A 27,391-nucleotide genomic window follows, 5' to 3' on the forward strand; every position below is an offset into this window, starting at 1 on the left:
GGAACAGCTGACGTTACTGAACCCCAATAACAGAGGAGGGACTGTTAACTGTGCGTACAGCACTTCTGGACGGCAACTGGCGGTGTTGAAGCCCAGGGACGGGTGGAGGAGGAGGAGGTTGGAGGAGGTAGGAGGGATTGCCACACACACAGCAGGGGAACAGCTGACGTTACTGAACCCCAATAACAGAGGAGGGACTGTTGACTGTGCGTACAGCACTTCTGGATGGCAACTGGCGGTGTTGGAGCCCAGGGACGGGTGGAGGAGGAGGAGGTTGGAGGAGGTAGGAGGGATTGCCACACACACAGCAGGGGAACAGCTGACGTTACTGAACCCCAATAACAGAGGAGGGACTGTTGACTGTGCGTACAGCACTTCTGGACGGCAACTGGCGGTGTTGGAGCCCAGGGACAGGTGGAGGAGGAGGAGGTTGGAGGAGGTTGGAGGAGGTAGGAGGGATTGCCACACACACAGCAGGGGAACAGCTGACGTTACTGAACCCCAATAACAGAGGAGGGACTGTTGACTGTGCGTACAGCACTTCTGGACGGCAACTGGCGGTGTTGAAGCCCAGGGACGGGTGGAGGAGGAGGAGGTTGGAGGAGGTAGGAGGGATTGCCACACACACAGCAGGGGAACAGCTGACGTTACTGAACCCCAATAACAGAGGAGGGACTGTTGACTGTGCGTACAGCACTTCTGGACGGCAACTGGCGGTGTTGGAGCCCAGGGGCAGGTGGAGGAGGAGGAGGTTGGAGGAGGTAGGAGGAGGTAGGAGGGATTGCCACACACACAGCAGGGGAACAGCTGACGTTACTGAACCCCAATAACAGAGGAGGGACTGTTGACTGTGCGTACAGCACTTCTGGACGGCAACTGGCGGTGTTGGAGCCCAGGGACGGGTGGAGGAGGAGGAGGTTGGAGGAGGTAGGAGGGATTGCCACACACACAGCAGGGGAACAGCTGACGTTACTGAACCCCAATAACAGAGGAGGGACTGTTGACTGTGCGTACAGCACTTCTGGACGGCAACTGGCGGTGTTGAAGCCCAGGGACGGGTGGAGGAGGAGGTTGGAGGAGGTAGGAGGGATTGCCACACACACAGCAGGGGAACAGCTGACGTTACTGAACCCCAATAACAGAGGAGGGACTGTTGACTGTGCGTACAGCACTTCTGGACGGCAACTGGCGGTGTTGGAGCCCAGGGACGGGTGGAGGAGGAGGAGGTTGGAGGAGGAAGGAGGGATTGCCACACACACAGCAGGGGAACAGCTGACGTTACTGAACCCCAATAACAGAGGAGGGACTGTTGACTGTGCGTACAGCACTTCTGGACGGCAACTGGCGGTGTTGGAGCCCAGGGACAGGTGGAAAAGCAGAGGAACACAATGTAGGCCGAAGTGTTGTGAATTTGGATTCTGGGCTCCCCCGGTGGCCGCTTGTGGAATTGGACTTGTCATCCTCTTTCCTGTTTCACCTGGTTTCATCAGTAGTGGGTGTCGCTATTTAAGCTCATTTCTCTGGTGGTTTCTTGCCGGTCAACAATGTTATCTGATGCCTCTCAGTGCTTGTTCCTGCTTCAGACAACTACTAGATAAGTTGGACTTTTGTCCATGTTTTGTTTTGCCTATTTGTTCCAGTTCACAGCTGAAGTTTTGTTACTGTGTCTGGAAAGCTCTCGTTGATCAGGGATTGCTACTCTGGCGTTATGAGTTAATGCCAGAGTTTAAGGTAATCTCTGGATGGTGTTTTGTTAGTGTTTTTCTGCTGACCATGAAAGTATACTATCTGTCTTCTGCTATCTAGTAAGCGGACCTCAAATTTGCTAAGACTATTTTCCTGCTGCGTTTGTTGTTTCATCTGAACTCACCGTCAGTATATGTGGGGGGCTACTGTCTTCTTTGGAATATTTCTCTAGAGGTGAGCCAGGTCTTATATTTCCCTCTGCTAGCTATTTAGGTCTTAGGCCAGAGCTGGGCATCTAGCGATAAATAGGAAATGCTACCTGGCTATTTCTAGTTGCGCGGCAGGCTTAGTTCATGGTCAGTATAGTTCCATCTTCCGAGAGCTTGTCCCTCTATAGGCTTGCTATGATCTCTGCCTGCAGAGATCATGACAGTTTGACCGGCCAATAAAGTGTTAAAGACCCAGGTTGAGAAAGGAGAGTTATAAGAAGTCTGCTGGAATTTTTTTTTTTTTTTTTTTTTTTTCCTCCAGTCTCCCTTGCTGCAGTCTTTTTTCTTTCTCTCCTCCTAATCTCTGTATGCTCTGTGTGCACCTGACAATAATGGATCTCCAGAGTGTAACTGCGGGTTTGAATAATCTCATCACGAAAGTACAAAATTTACAAGATTTTGTGGTACATGCTCCGGTATCTGAGCCGAGAATTCCTTTGCCGGAGTTCTTCACAGGGAATAGAGCTAGCTTCCAGAATTTCCGAAATAATTGTAAGCTTTATTTGTCCCTGAAGTCTCGTTCAGCTGGAGACCCTGCTCAGCAGGTTAGGATTGTGATTTCCTTGCTCAGGGGTGACCCTCAAGATTGGGCCTTCTCATTGCCAGCAGGGGATCCTGCGTTACGCGATGTGGATGCGTTTTTTCTGGCCTTGGGCTTGCTTTATGAGGAACCTCATTTGGAACTTCAGGCAGAGAAAACTTTGATGGCACTATCTCAGGGGCAAGACGAAGCTGAAGTTTTCTGCCAAAAATTCCGTAAATGGTCTGTGCTTACTCAGTGGAATGAGTGCGCCTTGGCGGCAACTTTCAGAGAAGGTCTCTCTGATGCCGTTAAGGATGTTATGGTGGGGTTCCCTTTGCCTGCAGGTCTGAATGAGTCCATGACAATGGCTATTCAGATTGATAGGCGTCTGCGGGAGCGCAAACCGGTGCACCATCTGGCGGTGTCTATGGAAAAAACGCCAGAAAGTATGCAGTGTGATAGAATTCTGTCCAGGAGCGAGCGACAGAATTTTAGACGGAAGAATGGATTGTGTTTCTATTGTGGGGATTCTACTCATGTTATATCAGCATGCTCTAGGCGTACAAAGAAGCTTGATAAGTCTGTTTCCATTGGCACCATTCAGTCTAAGTTTATTTTGTCTGTAACCCTGATTTGCTCTTTGTCATCCATTGCCACGGACGCCTATGTTGACTCTGGCGCCGCTCTGAGCCTTATGGATTGGTCCTTTGCCAATCGTTGTGGTTTTGATTTAGAGCCTTTGGAGACTCTTATTCCTCTGAAGGGGATTGACTCCACCCCATTGGCTAATAATAAACCACAATACTGGACACAAGTAACCATGCGTATCAATCCGGATCACCAGGAGATTATTCGTTTCCTGGTGCTGTATAATTTACATGACGATTTGGTACTGGGATTGCCATGGTTGCAGTCTCACAACCCAGTCTTGGACTGGAGAGCAATGTCTGTGTTGAGCTGGGGATGTAAGGGTATTCATGGGGACGTACCTTTGGTTTCTATTTCGTCGTCCATTCCCTCTGAAGTCCCTGAGTTCCTCTCTGATTATCAAGACGTCTTTGACGAACCCAAGCTTGGGTCGTTACCTCCGCACCGTGAGTGCGATTGTGCCATAGATTTGATACCGGGTTGTAAATATCCAAAGGGTCGTTTGTTTAATTTGTCTGTGCCGGAACATGCTGCTATGCGGGAATATATAAAGGAGTCTTTGGAAAAGGGACATATTCGTCCATCTTCTTCTCCCTTGGGAGCTGGGTTTTTCTTTGTCTCAAAAAAAGACGGCTCTTTGAGACCATGTATTGATTATCGGCTTCTGAATAAGATCACTGTTAAGTATCAATACCCATTGCCATTGCTTACTGATTTGTTTGCTCGTATGGAGGGTGCTAAGTGGTTCTCTAAGATTGATCTTCGTGGGGCGTATAATTTGGTGCGGATCAGGCAGGGGGATGAGTGGAAGACCGCATTTAATACGCCCGAGGGCCACTTTGAGTATTTGGTCATGCCTTTTGGTCTTTCTAATGCCCCTTCAGTTTTCCAGTCTTTTATGCATGATATTTTCCGCGATTTTCTGGATAAATTTATGATAATATATCTGGATGATATTCTGATTTTTTCTGATGACTGGGACTCTCATGTCCAGCAGGTCAGGAGAGTTTTTCAGGTTCTGCGGTCTAATTCTTTGTGTGTGAAGGGGTCTAAGTGCGTTTTTGGGGTCCAGAAAATTTCCTTTTTGGGGTATATTTTTTCTCCCTCTTCCATTGAGATGGATCCCGTCAAGGTGCAAGCTATTTGTGACTGGACTCAGCCCTCCTCTCTTAAGGGTCTTCAGAGATTTTTGGGCTTTGCCAACTTTTACCGCCGATTTATTGCTGGTTTTTCGGATGTCGTTAAACCACTGACTGATTTGACCAGACAAGGCGCTGATGTTGCTAATTGGTCCCCTCATGCTGTAGAGGCCTTTCAGGAGCTTAAGCGCCGTTTTGCCTCTGCCCCTGTGTTGCGTCAGCCTGATGTGAATCTGCCTTTTCAGGTTGAGGTTGACGCTTCGGAGATCGGAGCTGGGGCAGTGTTGTCGCAGAAAGGTTCCGACTGCTCCGTCATTAGGCCTTGTGCCTTCTTTTCTCGCAAATTTTCGCCCGCAGAGCGGAATTATGATGTTGGGAATCGGGAGCTTTTGGCCATGAAGTGGGCGTTTGAGGAGTGGCGCCATTGGCTCGAGGGGGCTAGGCATCAGGTGGTGGTATTGACTGACCACAAAAATTTGATTTATCTTGAGACTGCCAGACGCCTGAATCCTAGACAGGCGCGCTGGTCTTTATTTTTTTCTCGCTTTAATTTTGTGGTGTCATACCTACCGGGTTCTAAGAATGTTAAGGCAGATGCCCTTTCTAGGAGTTTTGACCCGGACTCTCCTGGTAATTCTGAACCCACAGGTATCCTTGGGGAGGGAGTAATTTTGTCGGCCGTTTCTCCTGATCTGCGGCGGTCCTTGCAAGAGTTTCAGGCGAATAGACCGGATCGTTGTCCGCCTGATAGACTGTTTGTTCCGGATGATTGGACCAGCAGAGTCATCTCTGAGGTACATTCTTCTGCATTGGCAGGTCATCCCGGAATTTTTGGTACCAGGGATTTGGTGGCAAGATCCTTCTGGTGGCCTTCCCTGTCACGAGATGTGCGAGTCTTTGTGCAGTCATGTGACGTTTGTGCTCGGGCCAAGTCTTGTAGTTCTCGGGCTAGCGGACTGCTGTTGCCCTTGCCTATTCCTAAGAGGCCTTGGACACACATCTCGATGGATTTTATTTCAGATCTGCCTGTTTCCCAGAAGATGTCTGTCATCTGGGTGGTCTGTGACCGTTTCTCTAAAATGGTCCATTTGGTTCCTCTGCCCAAGTTGCCTTCTTCTTCTGAGTTGGTTCCTCTGTTTTTTCAGAATGTTGTCCGATTGCACGGTATTCCTGAGAATATTGTTTCTGACAGAGGTACCCAATTTGTGTCTAGATTTTGGCGGGCATTCTGTGCTAGGATGGGCATAGATTTGTCTTTTTCGTCTGCTTTTCACCCTCAGACTAATGGCCAGACCGAGCGGACTAATCAGACCCTTGAGACATATCTGGGGTGTTTTGTCTCTGCTGACCAGGATGATTGGGTTGCTTTTTTGCCATTGGCAGAGTTCGCCCTCAATAATCGGGCCAGTTCTTCCACCTTGGTGTCCCCGTTTTTCTGTAATTCGGGGTTTCACCCTCGATTTTCCTCCGGTCAGGTGGAATCCTCGGATTGTCCTGGAGTGGATGCGGTGGTGGAGAGATTGCATCACATCTGGGGGCAGGTTATGGACAATTTGAAGTTGTCCCAGGAGAAGACTCAGCGTTTTGCCAACCGTCATCGTCGTGTTGGTTCTCGGCTTTGTGTTGGAGATTTAGTGTGGTTGTCTTCTCGTTTTGTCCCTATGAGGGTCTCTTCTCCTAAGTTTAAACCTCGGTTCATCGGCCCTTATAGAATATTGGAGATTCTTAATCCTGTTTCTTTCCGTTTGGACCTCCCTGCGTCCTTTTCCATTCATAACGTTTTTCATCGTTCGTTATTGCGCAGGTATGAGGTACCTGTTGTACCTTCAGTTGAGCCTCCTGCTCCGGTGTTGGTTGAGGGTGAGTTGGAGTACGTTGTGGAGAAAATTTTGGACTCTCGTGTTTCCAGACGGAAACTCCAGTATCTGGTCAACTGGAAGGGTTACGGCCAGGAGGATAATTCTTGGGTCAATGCATCTGATGTTCATGCTTCTGATCTTGTTCGTGCCTTCCATAGGGCTCATCCTGGTCGCCCTGGTGGATCTGGTGAGGGTTCGGTGCCCCCTCCTTGAGGGGGGGGTACTGTTGTGAATTTGGATTCTGGGCTCCCCCGGTGGCCGCTTGTGGAATTGGACTTGTCATCCTCTTTCCTGTTTCACCTGGTTTCATCAGTAGTGGGTGTCGCTATTTAAGCTCATTTCTCTGGTGGTTTCTTGCCGGTCAACAATGTTATCTGATGCCTCTCAGTGCTTGTTCCTGCTTCAGACAACTACTAGATAAGTTGGACTTTTGTCCATGTTTTGTTTTGCCTATTTGTTCCAGTTCACAGCTGAAGTTTTGTTACTGTGTCTGGAAAGCTCTCGTTGATCAGGGATTGCTACTCTGGCGTTATGAGTTAATGCCAGAGTTTAAGGTAATCTCTGGATGGTGTTTTGTTAGTGTTTTTCTGCTGACCATGAAAGTATACTATCTGTCTTCTGCTATCTAGTAAGCGGACCTCAAATTTGCTAAGACTATTTTCCTGCTGCGTTTGTTGTTTCATCTGAACTCACCGTCAGTATATGTGGGGGGCTACTGTCTTCTTTGGAATATTTCTCTAGAGGTGAGCCAGGTCTTATATTTCCCTCTGCTAGCTATTTAGGTCTTAGGCCAGAGCTGGGCATCTAGCGATAAATAGGAAATGCTACCTGGCTATTTCTAGTTGCGCGGCAGGCTTAGTTCATGGTCAGTATAGTTCCATCTTCCGAGAGCTTGTCCCTCTATAGGCTTGCTATGATCTCTGCCTGCAGAGATCATGACACCGAAGCCTGAGAAAGTCGAAAGGGAACCTTTAACCCCCCCCCAAGGCGTTTGTAGCTGAAAGAGCCAGCTTGTGCAGCACAAAAGATGCAAAAGGAAAAGGTGGCTCTTTTCATCATGCTCCTTGCAAACACAGAACTAAACACTTATAAAATGTGTCCCCTGCAACCGTAAAACCGTCCCGGAGGTGGGACTTTCCTTCGTAATGTGACGCAGCCCAGCCGTCATTCCTACCCCCCCGGCGCCGCGCACCGGCTCCTCAGCGTTGTTTTATTCCGTCAAGGAGCCTGCGCTGTTATGTTATCCCGTGGCCAGGCACACTTAGCGCTGCCCGTCTTCTGGCATCATTTGGTGTCTGGATGGCTGCGCCTGTGCGGCCGCGCTGGCAGAGAGCCCGCCTCGCAGTGTCTTCTGATTTAATCCCACTGGGGGCCTGGGATCCATGGACATGCGCACTGCATATCTGAACCTCCACCTCTCACTCATCTCCCTATGGCTTCTTCAGACTGTGCGGTGTCACGGCCGTGGCATGCTGTTAGGGACCAGCTGACACCGAACAGTCTGAAGAAGCCATAGGGAAATGAGTGAGAGGTGGAGGTTCAGATATGCACTGCGCATGTCCATGGATCCCAGGCCCCCAGTGGGATTAAATCAGAAGACACTGCGAGGCGGGCTCTCTGCCAGCGCGGCCGCACAGGCGCAGCCATCCAGACACCAAATGATGCCAGAAGACGGGCAGCGCTAAGTGTGCCTGGCCACGGGATAACATAACAGCGCAGGCTCCAGGACGGAATAAAACAACGCTGAGGAGCCGGTGCGCGGCGCCGGGGGGGTAGGAATGACGGCTGGGCTGCGTCACATTACGAAGTAAAGTCCCACCTCCGGGACGGTTTTACGGTATCAGTGGACACATTTTATAAGTGTTAAGTTCTGCGTGTGCAAGGAGCTAAACAAAAATAGCTACCTTTTCCTTGGGCAGCATTACTGCTGCACAAGGTGGCTCTTTCAGTAACAAACGCCTTGGGGGGGGGGGGACAGATTCCCTTACATTTCAGTTGTTGTGTCAGCGTGGCGGTCGCATGACACATTGCCGGCTACACAGCTGGGGATCAGCTGACATTACTGAAACCCAATAACACTGGGTCGTATGTTTTGACTGTGCAGACGGCACGTCTGAGCCTCAACTGGCGGTGTTGGAGCCCAGGAATTTAAGTTCAGGTGGTAGAAAGATGAACACAACAGGAGACCTGGATAACGTATACAGTGACCTAATTATTCAATCAGGAGGAGGAGTGGCAAATTCCGGCGAGATCCAGGCCTTGTTCATTTTCAGGAAAGTAAGCCGGTCAACGTTATCGGAGGATAGTCGCATGCGACGGTCAGTTAGTACACCACCTGCAGCACTAAAGACACGTTCCGATAATACACTGGCCGCAGGGCAAGACAGCACCTCCAATGCATACTGGCTTAGCTCTGGCCATGTATCCAGCTTTGAGACCCAAAACTTGAAAGGGGAAGAGCCGTCTGGGAGTACAGCAAGAGGGCAAGACATGTAGTCTGTCACCATCTGACGGAACCGTTGCCTCCTGCTGACTGGAGCCGTCTGTGATGGTGTAGACTTTTGTGGCGGGCACAGAAAACTGTGCCACAGTTCGGCCATACTGGTCTTGCCTTGGGCAGAGGCACTGCTTCTGCTCCCTCTTTGTGCAGAGCCTCCACCACGGCCTGGACGCACTGAGCTGCTTTGGAATGCACTAGCAGCACTTCTCTCAGTTGGAATGGAGAAGATGATGGAATTGACCAGTGTGTCTTGGTACTCCCGCATTTTTCGCTCCCGGTTCAACGGTGTGATGAGGCTTTCTACGTTGTCCCGGTAGCGAGGATCGAGGAGGGTGAACACCCAATAATCAGACATGTTGAGAATGTGGGCGATGCGGCGGTCGTTTCTCAGGCACTGCAGCATGTAATCCACCATGTGCTGCAGACTGCCAACTGCCCAAGAAACGCTGTCCCCTGCTGGAGGCGTGATCTCTGCCCGCTCGTCATCACCCCACCCTCGCTGTACACACTGAGTACTGGACAATTGTGTAACTCCCTCCTCTGGACGGATGTCTTCCTCCTCCATTGACTCCTCCTCATCCTCCTCACAAACGGTCCCCTGCCTACGCGTTTGTGAGGAACCACGTGGCGCTGACTGTCCAGAAGATGATGGAAATGGTGAATCCTCATCCTCCACCTCTTCCACAACATCATCCCTTAGCGCTTGCAGTGATTTTTCAAGCAGGCAGATAAGGGGGACAGTCATGCTGACTAGTGCATCATCTGCACTCGCCATCCGCGTGGAATAATCAAAGGGACGCAAAACCTGGCAGACGTCATTCATAGTGGCCCACTCTGTGGTTGTGAAGTCTGTACGGCGCTGACTGCGACTTTTTTGCGCCTGAAGCAGCTGGTACTCCATTACAGCTTGCTGCTGCTCACACAACCGCTCCAACATATGTAACGTGGAATTCCACCTGGTAGGTAGGTCACATATGATGCGATGTTCCGGCAGGCGGTGTCGGCGCTGCAGAGCCGCAATGCGCGCTTTTGCCGTGCTGGAACGCCGCAAGTGAGCACACTCTAGGCGGACCTTGTGCAGCAGTGCATCAAGATCCGGATAGTCCCTCAAAAAGCTCTGCACGACCAAATTGAGCACATGTGCCAGACATGGGATGTGAGTGAGGTTGCCGAGGCCCAGAGCTGCCACCAGATTTCGGCCATTATCACACACTACCATGCCTGGCTGGAGATTCGCTGGCACAAACCACACATCGCTCTCCTGCTTGATGGCATTCCAGAGCTCCTGCGCTGTGTGGCTACGATTCCCCAAGAAAATTAATTTCAAGACGGCCTGTTGACGTTTGGCCACGGCTGTGCTCATGTCGGTCGTAACAGGTACACGTTCATCACGGGTCCATGTGGAGGTGGACTGTGACGGCTCCTGCAGCGATGATTCTGAGGAACTGGTGTAAGAGGAGGAGTCAATGCGTACAGAATGGATTCCTGCAATCCTTGGAGTGGGCAGGACACGTCCTGCGCCACTCGCACGGTCTGTACCCGGCTCAACGACATTAACCCAATGGGCAGTGAGGGAAAGGTATCGCCCCTGTCCATGTTGACTGGTCCACGCATCGGTGGTGAGGTGGACCTTGCTACTGACGGCGTTCAGTAGCGCGTGTTTTATGTGTCCCTCCACATGCTTCTGCAGGGCAGGGACGGCTTGCCTGCTGAAGTAAAAGCGGCTGGGCACTTTGTACTGTGGGACTGCCAATGACATGAAGTCACGGAAGCTGTCAGTCTCCACCAGCCTGAATGACAGCATTTCCAGTGACAGAAGTTTGGCAATGCCTGCAGTCAGAGCCTGTGCTCGTGGGTGGTTTGACGAGAAAGGCCGCCTTTTCTCCCATGCCTGTACTACCGATGGCTGTAGACTGGGCTGGGAGTGTGTGGATGACTGGGAAAGTGGCGCTGCGGGTGGAATTACAGCGGGTCTCTGGACAACAGGGGCAGAGGTTCTTCCACGGCGATCCTGGGAGGACGCCGAACCAGCTGCGTGTGAGGTAGAGGAAGAGGCAACACGAGCTGAAGAGGTGGTAGCTGCCGCTGTTGGTTGGCCTACCTCTTCAGTGTGTTTTTCTAACTCCGCCGGGTGCCTGTTGCGCACATGTTTCCACATGTTGGAGGTATTGAGGTTGCTGACATTTCGACCTCTTTTGACTTTTTGATGACACACGTTGCATCTGACATAGCAAATGTCATCTGCAACTGTGTCAAAAAAGGACCAGGCACTGCAAGTCTTGGGAGCGCCCTTTTTGGCTTTTGGAAGAGACATGCTCCTAACGGGTGCCAAAGCGGAGGCTGCAGGATCCGCAGTCTTCCCCCTCCCTCTCCCTCTTTGGGCCGTACGGGGAATCTCTTCCTCAGAGCTGCTCCCACCACCTTCCTGTCCCTCACGCCAAGATGGGTCGAGGACCTCATCATCTACACTACCCTCTGCCCCCAACTGCTCCTCCTGGGTAGTCTCAGCAGCAGAGCACGCACCAGTAAGTGGCACCTGAGTGTCATCATCAGCTGATGCGGCCTGCGATGTGGTGACCGGAGCCACTGGCCCACCCGCCTCTTCAGAGGAAGACAGAAAAAGCTGTTGGGCATCACTGCACCCTGCCTCTTCTTCCATTTCTCCAATGCTGCTTGGCTGGCCCCCTGTTTCCAAGCCAAGAGATTCAGAGAACAGAAGTAGAGACGGCTCCTGTCCTGGGCTCTCTGTCTGCCTGGGCAATTTGGCAGGTGGTGAAGAGACAGATGGCTGCTCTCCAGTGCTCTGTGTCTGAGAGGATGTGGCACTAATGGAAGTTGATGCATTAGCTGCCATCCATCCGACAACAGCTTCAATTTGTTCTTCACGCAGCAGCGGTGTACGGCGCTCGGACACAAAGCTTCGCATGAACGACTGTTGCCTGGTGAAAGTGGGTGCTGATGAGTCACCGGTGCCCGCAGCAGGCACAGAATCCCCACGTCCCCTCCCTGCTCCGCGACGGCTCCCACGCCCCCGTGCCTTACTCACTGCCTTCTTCATCTTGGTTGACTGATAAAGATAAGCAGAAAAGTACTAACGGATTTGTGTGCTTATTCCTGAGCAACTCCTCCTAACAGGTATAAGAAGCACTAATTATCTAAAGTGTGGACTAGACACAAATATGAGCTAATGTGGCCTACAGAAATGTAAAGTGGTGTAACTGGTGTGTTTGGTGAACTTTATTATTTATTTATTTTTTGGGGGCTGAACTGACAACAGATAGAGCTGCAGTCACACGGAGACCGTGCAGACAGACGTAAACGGCGCTACAAGGCCCAAAAACCCTCCTCTACTTTATCCTATGTAGTGTTTTTCCACAAATTAGCTGGAGACGGGTGGAAAGACACTAATAGGATTTTTTTGAATAAATTAGCAGCAGACTACACTATTTTGAAAAAAAAGAAAATTGATTTGGCGGTATGACGCAGTGAAAAACCCTGAGCTGGAGACAACCAGGCTATAGCTGCTCACAGATTACAGGGCGAGCTGCAGTCACACGGAGACCGTGCAGACAGCCGTAAACGGCGCTGCAAGGCCCAAAAACCCTCCTCTACTTTATCCTATGTAGTGTTTTTCCACAAATTAGCTGGAGACGGGTGGAAAGACACTAATAGGATTTTTTTAAATTAATTAGCAGCAGACTACACTACTTTGAAAAAAAAGAAAATTGATTTGGCGGTATGACGCAGTGAAAAACCCTGAGCTGGAGACAACCAGGCTATAGCTGCTCACAGATTACAGGGCGAGCTGCAGTCACACGGAGACCGTGCAGACAGCCGTAAACGGCGCTGCAAGGCCCAAAAACCCTCCTCTACTTTATCCTATGTAGTGTTTTTCCACAAATTAGCTGGAGACGGGTGGAAAGACACTAATAGGATTTTTTTAAATTAATTAGCAGCAGACTACACTACTTTGAAAAAAAAGAAAATTGATTTGGCGGTATGACGCAGTGAAAAACCCTGAGCTGGAGACAACCAGGCTACAGCTGCTCACAGATTACAGGGCGAGCTGCAGTCACACGGAGACCGTGCAGACAGCCGTAAACGGCGCTGCAAGGCCCAAAAACCCTCCTCTACTTTATCCTATGTAGTGTTTTTCCACAAATTAGCTGGAGACGGGTGGAAAGACACTAATAGGATTTTTTTAAATTAATTAGCAGCAGACTACACTACTTTGAAAAAAAAGAAAATTGATTTGGCGGTATGACGCAGTGAAAAACCCTGAGCTGGAGACAACCAGGCTACAGCTGCTCACAGATTACAGGGCGAGCTGCAGTCACACGGAGACCGTGCAGACAGCCGTAAACGGCGCTGCAAGGCCCAAAAACCCTCCTCTACTTTATCCTATGTAGTGTTTTTCCACAAATTAGCTGGAGACGGGTGGAAAGACACTAATAGGATTTTTTTGAATAAATTAGCAGCAGACTACACTACTTGGGAAAAAAAAAAAAAAAAGGAACAGTATGAGGCAATGAACCACCCTCCCTGAACTGAATACAACCAACTATGGATGGCCTATGTGGCTGCACTCAGACTGGAGACTGGGCTGCACTCACACACACACACACACAGACCCTGCAGATTGCTGTGAAAACAGCGCTACAAGGCAAAAGCAAGGTGAATAGTAGGTGAACACAGCGGTTGCTAAATTAGCCTTTGGAAAGCACAAAGAAGCAAATCGCTATCTCTAAACTGTCCCTCAGTCAGCAAACAGCGTCCTGTCACTAACTGAATTCACAGCAGAGTGATCGCAAAATGGCGCCAGCGACTTTTAAACTGCATCATGACATCATTACACCAGCCAATCACAGCCTTGCCAGTAGTTTCATGCCCTCCATGCTAAACAGGATGTGCCCACACTTGGAATCAATCTCATTGGCTGAATTTCTGCTTTTTGAATCTTAGAACTTCCGATTCCGGTATCCGATACGCGGCAAGTATCGGAATCCCGGTATCGGAATTCCGATACCGCAAGTATCGGCCGATACCCGATACTTGCGGTATCGGAATGCTCAACACTAGTCGGTAACCAAACTAGCAATGCTCACAAGAACACCTTCCATCGCTGCCACAAAACTAAAACCCTCAAAGATGGGCTGTAAAAACAGTAACTATATAGTTTTCCATATTTTCCAGTAGCCAATCAAATTTGGGAGCCTCCCATTTTAAAAACGGATCCGTCGGAAAAACGGATGCAACGGATAGTAAAAACGGATGCAACGTATGCAACGCATCCAGTATTTTCGACGGAAACGTTTAGCGGATTTGCGACGGATCCGTCGAAATGCTGTATGCGTTGCATACGTTTTTCACTTTTTTTGACGCATCCGTTTTTTCGGCAAAAAACGGATTTGCGACGTAATGCAGTTAACGCTAGTGTGAAAGTAGCCTAAGTCGTTGTGTGGTCGCTGGGGAGCTGTCACACAGACAGCTCTCTCCAGCGACCAACGATCAGGGGAACGACTTCGGCATCGTTTAAACTGTCTTCAACGATGCCGAAGTCCCCCTGCAGCACCCGGGTAACCAGGGTAAACATCGGGTTACTAAGCGCAGGGCCGCGCTTAGTAACCTGATGTTTACCATGGTTACCAAAAAAAACAAACAGTACATACTCACCATCTGATGTCGGTCAGGTCCCTTGCCGTCTGCTTCCTGCTCTGACTGAGAGCCGCCGTACAGTGAGAGCAGAGCGCAGCGGTGACGTCACCGCTGTGCTGTACTTTCACTTTCACTTTGCGGCGCTCAGTCAGTGTGGGAAGCAGACGGCAAGGGACCTGACGGACATCAGATGGTGAGTATGTACTGTTTTTGTTTTTTTTTTGGTAACCAGGGTAAACATCAGGTTACTAAGCGCGGCCCTGCGCTTAGTAACCCGATGTTTACCCTGGTTACCAGTGAAGACATCGCTGAATCCGTGTCACACACACCGATTCAGCGATGTCAGCGGGACCTCAACGACCAAAAAAAGGTCCAGGCCATTCCGACACGACCAGCGATCTCACAGCAGGGGCCTGATCGCTGGTACGTGTCACACATAGCGAGATCGCTACTGAGGTCGCTGTTGCGTCACAAAACTTGTGACTCAGCAGCGATCTCGCTATGTGAGACGGGGGCTTAAGTACGCCTGCACCGTAGATTATGCAGGAAGACAAGAAGAGGACATCATCTTATGAAGATGTGAAGTGCCGTACCAGATACACAACGTCCATCGCATATGCATGCACCGGCCCTTGTTGACTATTGTACAATCTGGTTTTCATACATTTCACAGGAACGTGACGGAATCTGTGAGTGCTGGACATAAGACCCAGATTAATTTTTCATTAACTATTATATGGTGTTGTGGTGCCAGATTGCCTTTCAAGCCTCGTTTTTAAACAATGTCTGTCTTACTTTTTATATATATGTTAAAAAAGTTATTTACATTTTATAAAATATATATTTTTAACAATTTAATTTTCTAATTGCCTTTTTTTTTTTATATTTTTGTAATTAGAATGGAAAGCGCTGAACAAGAAACAATAATTAATGATGTGAGTACAATTAAGAAAAAAATAAAAACTAAATGGCCATTTCCTGAAGGAAATACAAGGTGCTTGAACAGCGAGGCCAGCAGCACTTTTAACACATAGTAACGTGGCGTATATTTTCTCACACGGGATCGGGGGAAGGGGATCAATAACTATTCACACATGGGACCAGGGGTCCACTGACTTATCACACACGGGCCTGGCTTTCAATAAATTATCACACATGGGCCTGGTGGTGCACTTAATGGGCACACACGGGAATGGGGGTGCAATACAGGGGTGACCGTACAGATAAGCGAGGGGGAGGGGTGTGTCTATATGTAAAATCTTCCTTAAAACCCATCCTGCGTGATAATATAGGTGAATTTAATGAAAATGTAGAGTCCCTGTGGGTGGAGATAAGGGGAGGGGGAAAAAATAATAAATTACTGATAGGGGTTTGTTATAAATCTCCAAAACTAATGGAAGCAATGGAGAATATCCTCGTAAAGCAAATAGATGAAGCTGCGACTCAAGGAGAAGTCATTATTATGGGGGACTTCAACTACCCTGAAATAGATTGGGGAACAGAAACCTGCAGTTCCAGCAAAGGTAATCGGTTTTTGACAACTATGAGAGACAATTACCTTTCACAACTGGTTCAGGACCCAACAAGGAGGGGGGCACTGCTAGACCTAATATTAACCAACAGGCCAGACCGCATATCAAATATAAGGGTTGGGGGTCACTTGGGGAATAGTGATCATGAAATAATAAGTTTTCAGGTCTCCTTTAATAAGATGTGTAGTAGAGGGGTGACAAGGACACTAAACTTCAGGAGGGCAAATTTTCATCGGATGAGAGAGGATCTTGGTGCAATTAACTGGGACGATATCCTGAGACACAAAAATACACAAAGAAAATGGGAGACATTTATTAGCATCCTGGATAGGACCTGTGCACAGTATATACCGTATGGGAATAAACATACTAGAAATAGGAGGAAACCAATATGGCTAAATAGAGCTGTAAGGGGCGCAATAAGTGACAAAAAGAAAGCATTTAGAGAATTAAAGGAAGTAGCTAGTGAGGAGGCATTAAATAAATACAGAAAATTAAATAAATTCTGTAAAAAGCAAATCAAGGCAGCAAAGATTGAGACAGAGAGACTCATTGCCAGAGAGAGTAAAAATAATCCCAAAATATTCTTTAACTATATAAATAGTAAGAAACTAAAAAATGACAGTGTTGGCCCCCTTAAAAATAGTCTGGGGGAAATGGTGGATGAGGATGAGGAAAAAGCCAATATGGTAAATGACTTTTTTTCATCAGTATTTACAAAAGAAAATCCCATGGCAGCCAATATGACTAGTGATAATAATTCCCCATTAAATGTCACCTGCTTAACCCAGCAGGAAGTACAGCGGCGTCTAAAAATAACTAAAATTGACAAATCTCCGGGCCCGGATGGGATACACCCCCGAGTACTGCAGGAACTAAGTACAGTCATTGATAGACCATTATTTTTAATCTTTAAAGAGTCCATAATAACAGGGTCTGTACCACAGGACTGGCGTATAGCAAATGTGGTGCCAATATTCAAAAAAGGGGCAAAAACTGAACTCGGTAATTATAGGCCAGTAAGCTTAACCTCTACTGTGGGTAAAATCCTGGAGGGCATTCTAAGGGATGCTATACTGGAGTATCTGAAGAGGAATAACCTCATGACCCAGTATCAGCACGGGTTTACTAGGGACCATTCATGTCAGACTAATTTGATCAGCTTCTATGAAGAGGTAAGTTCCGGACTGGACCAAGGGAACCCAGTGGACGTAGTATATATGGACTTTTCCAAAGCTTTTGATACGGTGCCACATAAAAGGTTGTTACATAAAATGAGAGTAATGGGGATAGGGGAAAATATGTGTAAGTGGGTTGAGAGCTGGCTCAGGGATAGGAAACAAAGGGTGGTTATTAATGGAGCACACTCGGACTGGGTCACGGTTAGCAGTGGGGTACCACAGGGGTCAGTATTGGGCCCTCTTCTTTTTAACATATTTATTAATGACCTTGTAGGGGGCATTCAGAGTAGAATTTCAATATTTGCAGATGACACTAAACTCTGCAGGGTAATCAATACAGGGGAGTACAATTTTATATTACAGGATGATTTATGTAAACTAGAAGCTTGGGCTGATAAATGGCAAATGAGCTTTAATGGGGATAAATGTAAGGTCATGCACTTGGGTAGAAGTAATAAGATGTATAACTATGTGCTTAATTCTAAAACTCTGGGCAAAACCGTCAATGAAAAAGACCTGGGTGTATGGGTGGATGACAAACTCATATTCAGTGGCCAGTGTCAGGCAGCTGCTACAAAGGCAAATAAAATAATGGGATGTATTAAAAGAGGCATAGATGCTCATGAGGAGAACATAATTTTACCTCTATACAAGTCACTAGTTCGACCACACTTAGAATACTGTGCACAGTTCTGGTCTCCGGTGTATAAGAAAGACATAGCTGAACTGGAGCGGGTGCAGAGAAGAGCGACCAAGGTTATTAGAGGACTGGGGGGTCCGCAATACCAAGACAGGTTATTACACTTGGGGCTATTTAGTTTGGAAAAACGAAGACTAAGGGGTGATCTTATTTTAATGTATAAATATATGAGGGGACAGTACAAAGACCTTTCTGATGATCTTTTTAATCATAGACCGGTGACAGGGACAAGGGGGCATCCTCTACGTCTGGAGGAAAAAAGGTTTAAGCATAATAACAGACGCGGATTCTTTACTGTAAGAGCAGTGAGACTATGGAACTCTCTGCCGTATGATGTTGTAATGAGTGATTCATTACTTAAATTTAAGAGGGGACTGGATACCTTTCTGGAAAAGTATAATGTTACAGGGTATATACACTAGATTCCTTGATAAGGCGTTGATCCAGGGAACTAGTCTGATTGCCGTATGTGGAGTCGGGAAGGAATTTTTTTCCCCATGGTGGAGCTTACTCTTTGCCACATGGGTTTTTTTTGCCTTCCCCTGGATCAACATGTTAGGGCATGTTAGGTTAGGCTATGGGTTGAACTAGATGGACTTACAGTCTTCCTTCAACCTTAATAACTATGTAATTGTGAAGGGGGTGCACTTACTTTTCACATACAGGAATGGGGGGTCACTTACAGTGTAGGGTGTAAGGGTATAGGGGTGTCGGTTGTCGGAGTGTTTGAGTGTCATAGTCACTTTATTTTTATGTTTGTTGCTTTGATAAATGATCATGTCCTAAAAAGGACGACGTACATTTGCAAAGATGCCATCTTTGGAAGGTCAAGTTTGTGGTCATGGAAACGTCGCTATGAATTCCTATGTGAAATTTTTTTTTTATAAATGCGATCTTTTCAAAAAATAAAATTCAGATCGACTCCTCAAATACATAGCACACCTGTCCCCACCAAGGGCTTTGAAACTGTGCCTGAACGAGGTCTCTGTGCTGAGTTGTTAGTGCAGCATTAATTTTGAAAAATTCGGAGGAGAAATAAATATAATAATAAAATATACGAAATATGATTACAATATGTTCCTTGAACCTAGGGAAAAAAACACCATAATAATAATAACTATGTAATTTTTTTTTTGTTTTTGAATGGAATAGAAAATATAATTTTGGCTATCCATATTCTTTTGATTTCATTACGATTTCTAAAAAACATATGTTAATTTTACGCAGAGCTAAAATGACGCAATGAGGAGGATTCCATGATGGTGAATTATCAATACTTGTATTTGTTATACACCTTTTTATTTAACACATATTTCATTAAAATAATTTTACTATTTTTCAAAAATTTATACGATATTATTGTACAAAAATCATTATGTCTACTACCTAATTTTCTTGACAAAGTAATTTATTTTTCAAATTTTAATTATCTATTACTCATCACATTCATCAAACCTTTGTAAAGTATTGTATCTATTGCATTTATATTCCACATTTTCTATGCATAACTTTACAACTATGTCTTTGTGGTTAGGCCATGTGTTGATTGATCTTTTAGGACTACTGGCGCTTGGGTTTTACATCACACAAAAGTGTCCAAGACTTAATTTTCGAAATAATAGTAATCGTAATACTATGATTTTCAAAGGTTTGATAAGAAAAAATATGACTCTGCATCATAGCGCTGTGACGTTCATGCGTTTAACTAATTTGTCTATATCCTCATTTTATTGATTGTAGACAGAAGAAAACATTTTGATAACTGACGGTGATGGTCTAATAATGCAAATATCACGGGGAGCTGATTCAGAGTTGGTTTTGCAAACAAACTACAACATTTTGTCATGTATTGTAGAAGATAAATACGAAAACATACAGGTATGTGAACTTCTAATTATTTATATTCAACATTCATAGATATACATTTCAAACTAGTGTTGAGCGATACCTTCTGATATTTGCCAGTATTGGTATCGGATGGTATCGGCCGATACCGGCAAAATATCTGATCTCGCACATACCAAGTACCGATACTAATACAAGTAAATGTGACACAAATATCGGTATGTATCCTCCATGGGTCCCAGGGTCTGAAGGAGAGGAAACTCTCCTTCAGGCCCTGGGATCCATATTAACGTTAAAAATAAAGAATAAAATAAAAAACAAAAAAGGATATACTCACCCCTTAGAAGAACCCTGGCTGTCACCGCTGCGAGCGTCTGCCTGTGAGTGCATGACCTTTGATAACGTCGCGGTCAGGTGAGTGGTCACGTGAGCGCTCAGGTGACCGGTCACCTGACTGCAACGTCATAGAAGGTCCTTCACTCACAGTATTGGTAAGGACGGAGGCAGACGCTTGCAGCGGTGACAGCCAGGGTTCGTCGGAGGGGTGAGTATAGCCATATTTTTTACTTGTATTCTTTATTTTTTACATTGATATGGATCCCAGGGCCTAAAGGAGAGTTTCCTCTACTCCAGACCCTTGTAACCATACGCACCGCACACTCCAATACCGATTTCCAATATCACAAAAATATCGGAACTCGGTATCGGTATTCCAATACAGCAATTAGCGTACAATAACCGATTATTGCATTATCTGAATGATCAACACTATTTATAACAAAATACTGTTGGCATTTTCTTGTTTGAAATCTTTTCAAATCCTTTTTTTTAATACGGAAAAAAAAAAAAAAACCTACAAAGTCGTACCTTGCCAACAACACATAAATTTAGGGTTTTATTGTTACTGCTCAGTCACATTATACCAAATTTACTTATTATTCAGGCCTTTTGACAAGGAATTAGGCTTGTTTTTTTTAACTATAATATAATGTATAAAATATATTCTCATTTTTAAAGAAAATTATAATTATTTATTCAATTATTATGAAACTTAAATAAATTTTTTATAATGTTTTATTTATTTTTTAGACTTTATTTGATGAGAATGAAAATGTTGCAAGTAACTCAACAAACGATGTTATTGATAGTAATTATATTGGTGATAGACCTTTGGATGAAGGATTGGTCATCACCGATAGTAACATGATGACTCATGCTGATAGCAGTGATGAAGAGGTGTGTTTAACGGATATACTGTTGTAGAATAGGCGATTTTAATGACTTTGTGTAACAAAATTATTCTATAGACTTCGACACAATCTTTTATGGCTGTGGAGTGTGGCTGTGGTACCATAACACATTAGACTCACCCTCGGGGCATCATAGCTACATATACATCCGTGCATCACACTACATGATGTAGCACGTATTAATATATGTTTATATATCTGACTACATATATCTAGACATACATTCAGATTACTATATGTCTATATCTTAATATATATATACAGAGAGAGACACCTAGACAAAAGATATATGCAAGCTATATCGAAATGTTCAATTAACATATTTCTACATTTTTAAAATTTTCTTTTATCTTTCCTTTACATTTGTCCACAGATGAAAAAAATGCTTGCTGAACTTCATAGTAAATTTGGTGGGGATTGTGAAAGTGAAGAGTGCTTTCCTTCCAACCCTTTGTGTATCAACTATCAAAATTACATTGAATTCAACGATGACACGGAAGAAAATAGAATAGGGAAAAATGATTGGTGTCACTGTGGAAACTGTGTTGCAATGCCCACCAATATTGAATCAATTTGTTGTCAAGAGATTCAAAATGCTGAACAATATATGTTGGATTTTAGTTGTATAACTCTACATGAGTATTTTCACACATTCTGTGAACGCACTGAAACAGTTAATATTGTACTAAGAACTGTGGATCATAATTTACATCCACCTCCATCAAAGGAAATTAAAAGGTTAATCAGTTTTAAGTATTATTATTACTCCATAACGAGCATATTATTCAGTATGTTTTTCAAAAGTACGCTTGTATGGTTTCATGAAAAGTATTACTGCATTGATTTTTACATTTCATAGCTGTTTTTTAAAAAATATTTTGGGGAGACTGCATACATTGAAAACAGAATAGTAACTAATAAAGTTATGGGCCCAAGTGCGAATTTTCTAAAAGTCCCCCCCCCCCCAACATGCCAAAATATTTTATTATAAAAATCAGTATATCAAATTTACTTTTGCACTGAAAAGGCGACAAAAAGGGACTAATGGGCAAGGGAGACTTGAACACGTGGACAAGGGACACAAGCATAAGGGGACAAGGGAGACAGGCGCAAGGGGACACATAGGGACTAGTGGGCAAGGGACACTGACACAAGGCTACACACGGGGACAAGGGATAGATGCACAAGGGGACTACTAGGGACTAATAGGAAGGGGACAAGGGCACAGTGGAACACACGGGGACTAGAGGGAAAGGGAGACAAGCACAAGGGTACTCCGAGGGCACAGTGGATAGGGACACAATGCCTGCAAGGGGACAGAGGAATACTGGACGGAGACTTGGGAGCAGGGAAGAAGGGGGCACAGGGATTACAAGGACAGGGTTGATGGAAAACACGTTGAGAAAGGAGACAGGGGAGACTTGACACCAGGGCAGACATGTTACACGTGGACAAGGGGCAGGGAATGCATGGGGGGTGCAGGAGGACTCAGGGCATGGGAGACCAGGGGAGGAGTAAAAACATTCTTAGTGTATATTTCAAATTTAATATTACAACAAGAACATAAATAATGTGTGACAGTATTAGTGATTAATGGTACTCCAGAAGAATGCATGTGCACTCCCTATGTAACTATACAACTCTAATTGTAGTATTTCTTAAAAAAAAAAAAAAAAAATTAATACCATTTTATTGTAAAAAATAAAAATTTAGGTAAATAATATAAACATTCCAAATAAGATAAAATTTTTACATTAATATAAAAATTAAAAGTTATAACATGTGTTTGTTGATTAATAAAATATTAATGTTATTTTTATTTATATTTATTACAGAAAACTACGGAAAACAGCTTATAGAACCTTTACTGCATGGATCCACGGATACTTAGGTGCCGGAAATAGACGACCCATACCATCATGTGTTGTTAATAAAGTCCGTTTTGCTTTTCCAGACGATGATGATGAATATATGGGTTTTAAGCCTAGCAATGACTATGCTGCCGAATTTATGGCTTTAGAATAGTGATTACTTTATTGATTTTGTATTACAATAACCGTTGTTTAAAAAAATAGGTTGTTATGTAATTTACTGATGTTGTGTTTCAAATGAAACAAAAAAAATAAAAAAATATATATATTTTGTGATTTTCCATGGCCCAAATTATAATTATTAACATGGAAACTGTCTTCACCAATGATACAATAATAATTATTCAAAGTAGCATTGTTTGTATAAAAGTAATTGTTAGATATTGAGGTTTAAAAAAATTTAATTATTTAACATAAAATATTTCTTGTCCTAAAATTTTATTTATTTTCAAGGGTTTGAAATAAATGTGATAAAAATCATCAGAGTAATGAGTATTATTACAATCGACCTTGTACCATGGTTTTATTATGATAGCATTACTCAATCCAGGGTAAAAAGATCAGGTTAGCTGTGGTCTGTCCGGCTTTTAGACATTAGCAGCTCACTCTCCCAGGTGAGGTGCGTAAATCTTTAATTTGCGCTATGTTGTTGTTTAGGTCACCTGAATATGCCTTACATTTCACCAATAACAACAGAGTATTCTTTCAACAATGTAATAGCCTTAGGGTAACTTCCGTCTCTCTGTCTGTCTCTCACAGTTATTCATTGGACGCGGCCTCTTTATATCATGAAAATCAAATTTGAACATTGGTTGTGGCAAAATAGCCACGACCAATCAACGACGGGCATAGTCCGGAAGAAAATGCACGCTCCAAAAATACCCGCAGTCAATTTCTCTCGCCTGCATACTCCAGTCCTGCCACCGCTAACAGGCGGCAAGGGAACGCGTTTTTGCGCGGGTAATACACTCTGTTAATGCCCCTATTTACCCTGTGTCTATCCCCCAATTATTAATATTTATGCTGCCTATGTGGCTTAAATATTAAAAAAAAATTATGTTTACAATAATAATAATTAAAAAACTGCTAGTCTAACCCTCCGTATTCCACCGAGCCGAACCCGCCTTCTGCCATCTATTGGTCCCGGCGCTGCATAGTGAAATTACCCAGAAGATTTAGCGTTTTAGAAGAATCAATTTACTATCTGACTGGAAAAACAAAAAAATGTGGCTGGCCAATATACAATGTTCCTGGGTGGTATGCTACGTGGCTGTGCAATATACTTTGAAAATGGTCTATATACCACGTGGACATGCATATTCTAGACTAAACGATGTGTCATGAAGGATAACAAATACATTTTAGAGGATAGTCTCAAATGGACGATCACGATGCAGCACTGTACGATTGTCGTTGCAGAACGTGTCCAGCGGCTGGCAATTTTATACTATAACGGCCTATTCTTTTTCAAATTTCAAGGCTCCTGTGCAGGGAGGGTCTCATCAACTGCGCAGTGTAGTTATTTGCTCCGACCTCAGCAGGACAAATAAAATAATTTTGCACCCGAGACTCAGAAGGAAAACAAGAATAGGACGTCATCATATCAAAATGTGATGCATTTGACCAATACCAACATCGTACTGCAACACATTGTGACCAAAAATGATTCCGTATAATATAACCTCTGTTTGTCTTACTTCGTTGGCTTATCTACAGCCTAAGAGTATGCATTAGATAACCCCATTATGCCGTTGGGTTTTAGTATTCCCTTTCATGTAATTGACCTGCTTTTACAATTTTACATTTTTATAGTTTAAAAATATATTCCCTTGTCATTCATTTTTTTAAAAATTAAATACAAATTTTTTTATGGTGGATTTATTCATATTAAAAAAATTACATAAAGTTATTCATTGTTTTTATTAACAAACTTAATATGATCATACAAACCAAAGTAATTTTTATTATATTTAGAACATATAATATCTAAAACACAAAAAACAAATAAATAATAAACATGTTATTTTAAAACCACCCAATGGGCGTTACCACTGCTGGGCCGTGGCGGGCGCCTCCCATCTTCATCAGATGACGTACTCTTCTTGTATTCACGCTGCGGCACTGGCGCAGCAGTACTTTGTCAACCCTGTTGAGGGCAGAGCAAAGTACTGCCGTGCACAGGCGCCATGCCTCTCTGAAAATTCACAGTGCCTGCGCAATGAAGTAGTTTGCTGTGCCCTCCACAGGGTTGACAAAGTACTACTGCGCCGGAGCCACACCATGAACACCATAAAAGGACGTCACCTGATGAAGATGGGAGGCGCCGGACCAGGACCAACAGCGAGAACACACCCTGAGTGAGTTTAATCTAAAGTCTTTTTCTCTAAGGTAACATCGGGGGCTTATCTACAGCATTATAGAATGCTGTTCATAAGCACCTGATGCCGGTGGGCTTAGCTCACCTGCGAATTTCATGTTGACAGGTTCCCTTTAATAGTGTATTGTCCTCTTCTTGTGTTTCTTTAGTGGCTCTGTTGCTGGCGTTTTTTGTATAAACTCGAAAGCTTATGATGAATTAATGATGTGCACAGGAGACGTGAAAGGCAAGAGGCGCACAGCGCATGCGCACTGCATTAATTTGCTCAGCCATCAATACGGCACACAAAGTACGCCTGGGCCCTGGCCGTCACAGCAAGACAAGAAGAGGATGTCATCCTCTTTTGTTTGGAGGAAACAGAGCATAACGAAACGCACATTGTACTGGTCCACTGCTGGAACGCCCATGGGCGAGTATAACATAAACTTTGTTTTCGCATTTTTCAGGTAACAACGTTGGCTTATGTACATCCTTAGCCAAATTTAATAGATAAACCCCTAATGCAGGTGAAATTAAATCATAAAACTTTGTTTGTGGTTGACATCTACCCTTGTAATATAACTGTTACTTTTTGGTGGTATAATAAAAACACTATTCAAGGAGTAAATCAGTGTTTGTAAGAGTTATCTTCCAAACACGGTAACATTTATTTTTGTATTACTTGTTTAGTGCTTTTTCATATCAATTTACTTCAGTTTACAAAATTGAGGGCTGATCTAAATATTTTTAAATCTGAAAATTCTTTTTTTTTTTTAAATCTTCTTTTTTTGGACGCTCTTTGTTGCTGATATTGGGGGGCATACAAGGAGTTCTGGAGATCCATGGAGAAGATATCTCTCCTTTGGCAATTCTCAGAACATTTACAGAGAGCTCCTCTAAATATTCCACCGATACTTTTTCAAAAACATCACGTACAATCCATCTATTTCTTCCTTTAGGAAACACAATTTTTGTGCGTGTTGTGCCAACAGCTTCTGAATTTTTTTGGGGTACCTTAATTGTTGCAATTTGTCTGCCAACATTATAATTGTGTGTTAAAGCAGCGAGTTTTGTCCGTGCTTCCATTGAATCTATCCCAAAATGGATGCGTTTGGGTCTGTATTTCAAAACAAGACTATGGAAATTTTCCAAAGATCCTGTGTGACAATTGTGCACTAAGTGTGGCAAATCTTGGAACAATTGTCGGCTTGTCACAATTTTTTTAATATTTAGGTAAGGTGGTGTATCTTTTTTTAGCCACAGAATTTGACCATCCTCCGCATCTTCTACCAGTGGTCCATGACTGCATTGGTGGTACATGTTGCAGCCATCCCACTCATGTATGTTTGTTATGTGTTGCAGGCACGACAACCATTTTTCCTGTAACAATTCAACATTGTCATTACAGGTTTTAATGGACCACCAGAGATGTAGTGCAATTTTGTCTATCCAAGGAATTATCTCCTTGCTTAGCTTAGATTGACTGGCCGCTTTTAGTTTTTTCTTTACCGATTTTGCATAATGCCACACATCAAACTGATGGTTGATTTCTGAATAGTCTTTACGCATTTTGCTTCTTATGCTGACGTGTCTATCAGAGGCAAAAATTTTGATTTTAAATCCAGAAGTGAGTAGGCGATCCATACAAACTTTGAATCCATAAATTTCCATAGCAACAGACGATGTGCATTGGGTTTGTTGCACAACCTCAAAGTCTATTATTTTGTCAGATATGGTGTCCATGACGGTATAGACACAGTATTTAGCACTGTGACCAGGACTGTCACATTGTCCATCACCGGAAACTATGATGTTTTTTTGAATGATTTCCTTTGTAACATTTTCTTGTTCTGTTTTCCAAGCAATGTCAATAGCAGGGAATAAAAATTTGCTTTGGTACCTGTAGAAAGTTGTTTGGGATATTGACAACACTCCAAAAATGTTAAAAAGTTCATGAACTTTTTGAAAATTAAGTCCACTGAATAGAATAGCGGAAGCCAGCAAGATGTTTCCAGCTGCAAAATTTCCGATTTTTGGCTGTGATTCAAAAATATGACTTTGGTGACCCAGTCGGCATGTGCCAATAACTTTGATGTAACTACCCTCAACTATTTTTCTGACACTTACTATTAAATTTTTGCATCCGTTAACTTCTTGACATTTCACTTTTTTAAATAGATTATCTAAGCAAGATTCGAATACAACTAGTTTCCTTTCAGCAACAGTTTCTTTAATGGTTTGAACACATTCCTCACCATGGATCGGTAATTGATCTTCAAAGCTTAGAGATGCAAAACCAAATAGATCCGATTCTACAGCACTTGGCAATTCTGGAATATAATCTGAATCTTCTGTAATAGTATTTTTCTGATTTTCA

General features: G+C 44.3%; 1 protein-coding gene across 1 annotated transcript in view; it reads left to right on the forward strand.

Annotated features, from left to right (window-relative positions):
- The window catches only part of LOC143817606 (uncharacterized), a 49,066-nt gene extending 26,149 nt beyond the window's left edge, over positions 1 to 22,917 (forward strand). The window contains exons 3-6 of the mRNA XM_077299096.1: positions 19,433 to 19,570; positions 20,627 to 20,773; positions 21,161 to 21,525; positions 22,623 to 22,917. Of these exons, the coding sequence (XP_077155211.1) occupies positions 19,433 to 19,570; positions 20,627 to 20,773; positions 21,161 to 21,525; positions 22,623 to 22,812 (840 nt within the window). The 3' untranslated portion in view covers positions 22,813 to 22,917. The remainder of the gene's footprint in view (positions 1 to 19,432; positions 19,571 to 20,626; positions 20,774 to 21,160; positions 21,526 to 22,622) is intronic.
- Positions 22,918 to 27,391: the final 4,474 nt, after the last annotated feature.

This window comes from Ranitomeya variabilis, chromosome 3, assembly GCF_051348905.1.
Source record: "Ranitomeya variabilis isolate aRanVar5 chromosome 3, aRanVar5.hap1, whole genome shotgun sequence".
Taxonomy (NCBI): Eukaryota; Metazoa; Chordata; class Amphibia; order Anura; family Dendrobatidae; genus Ranitomeya; species Ranitomeya variabilis.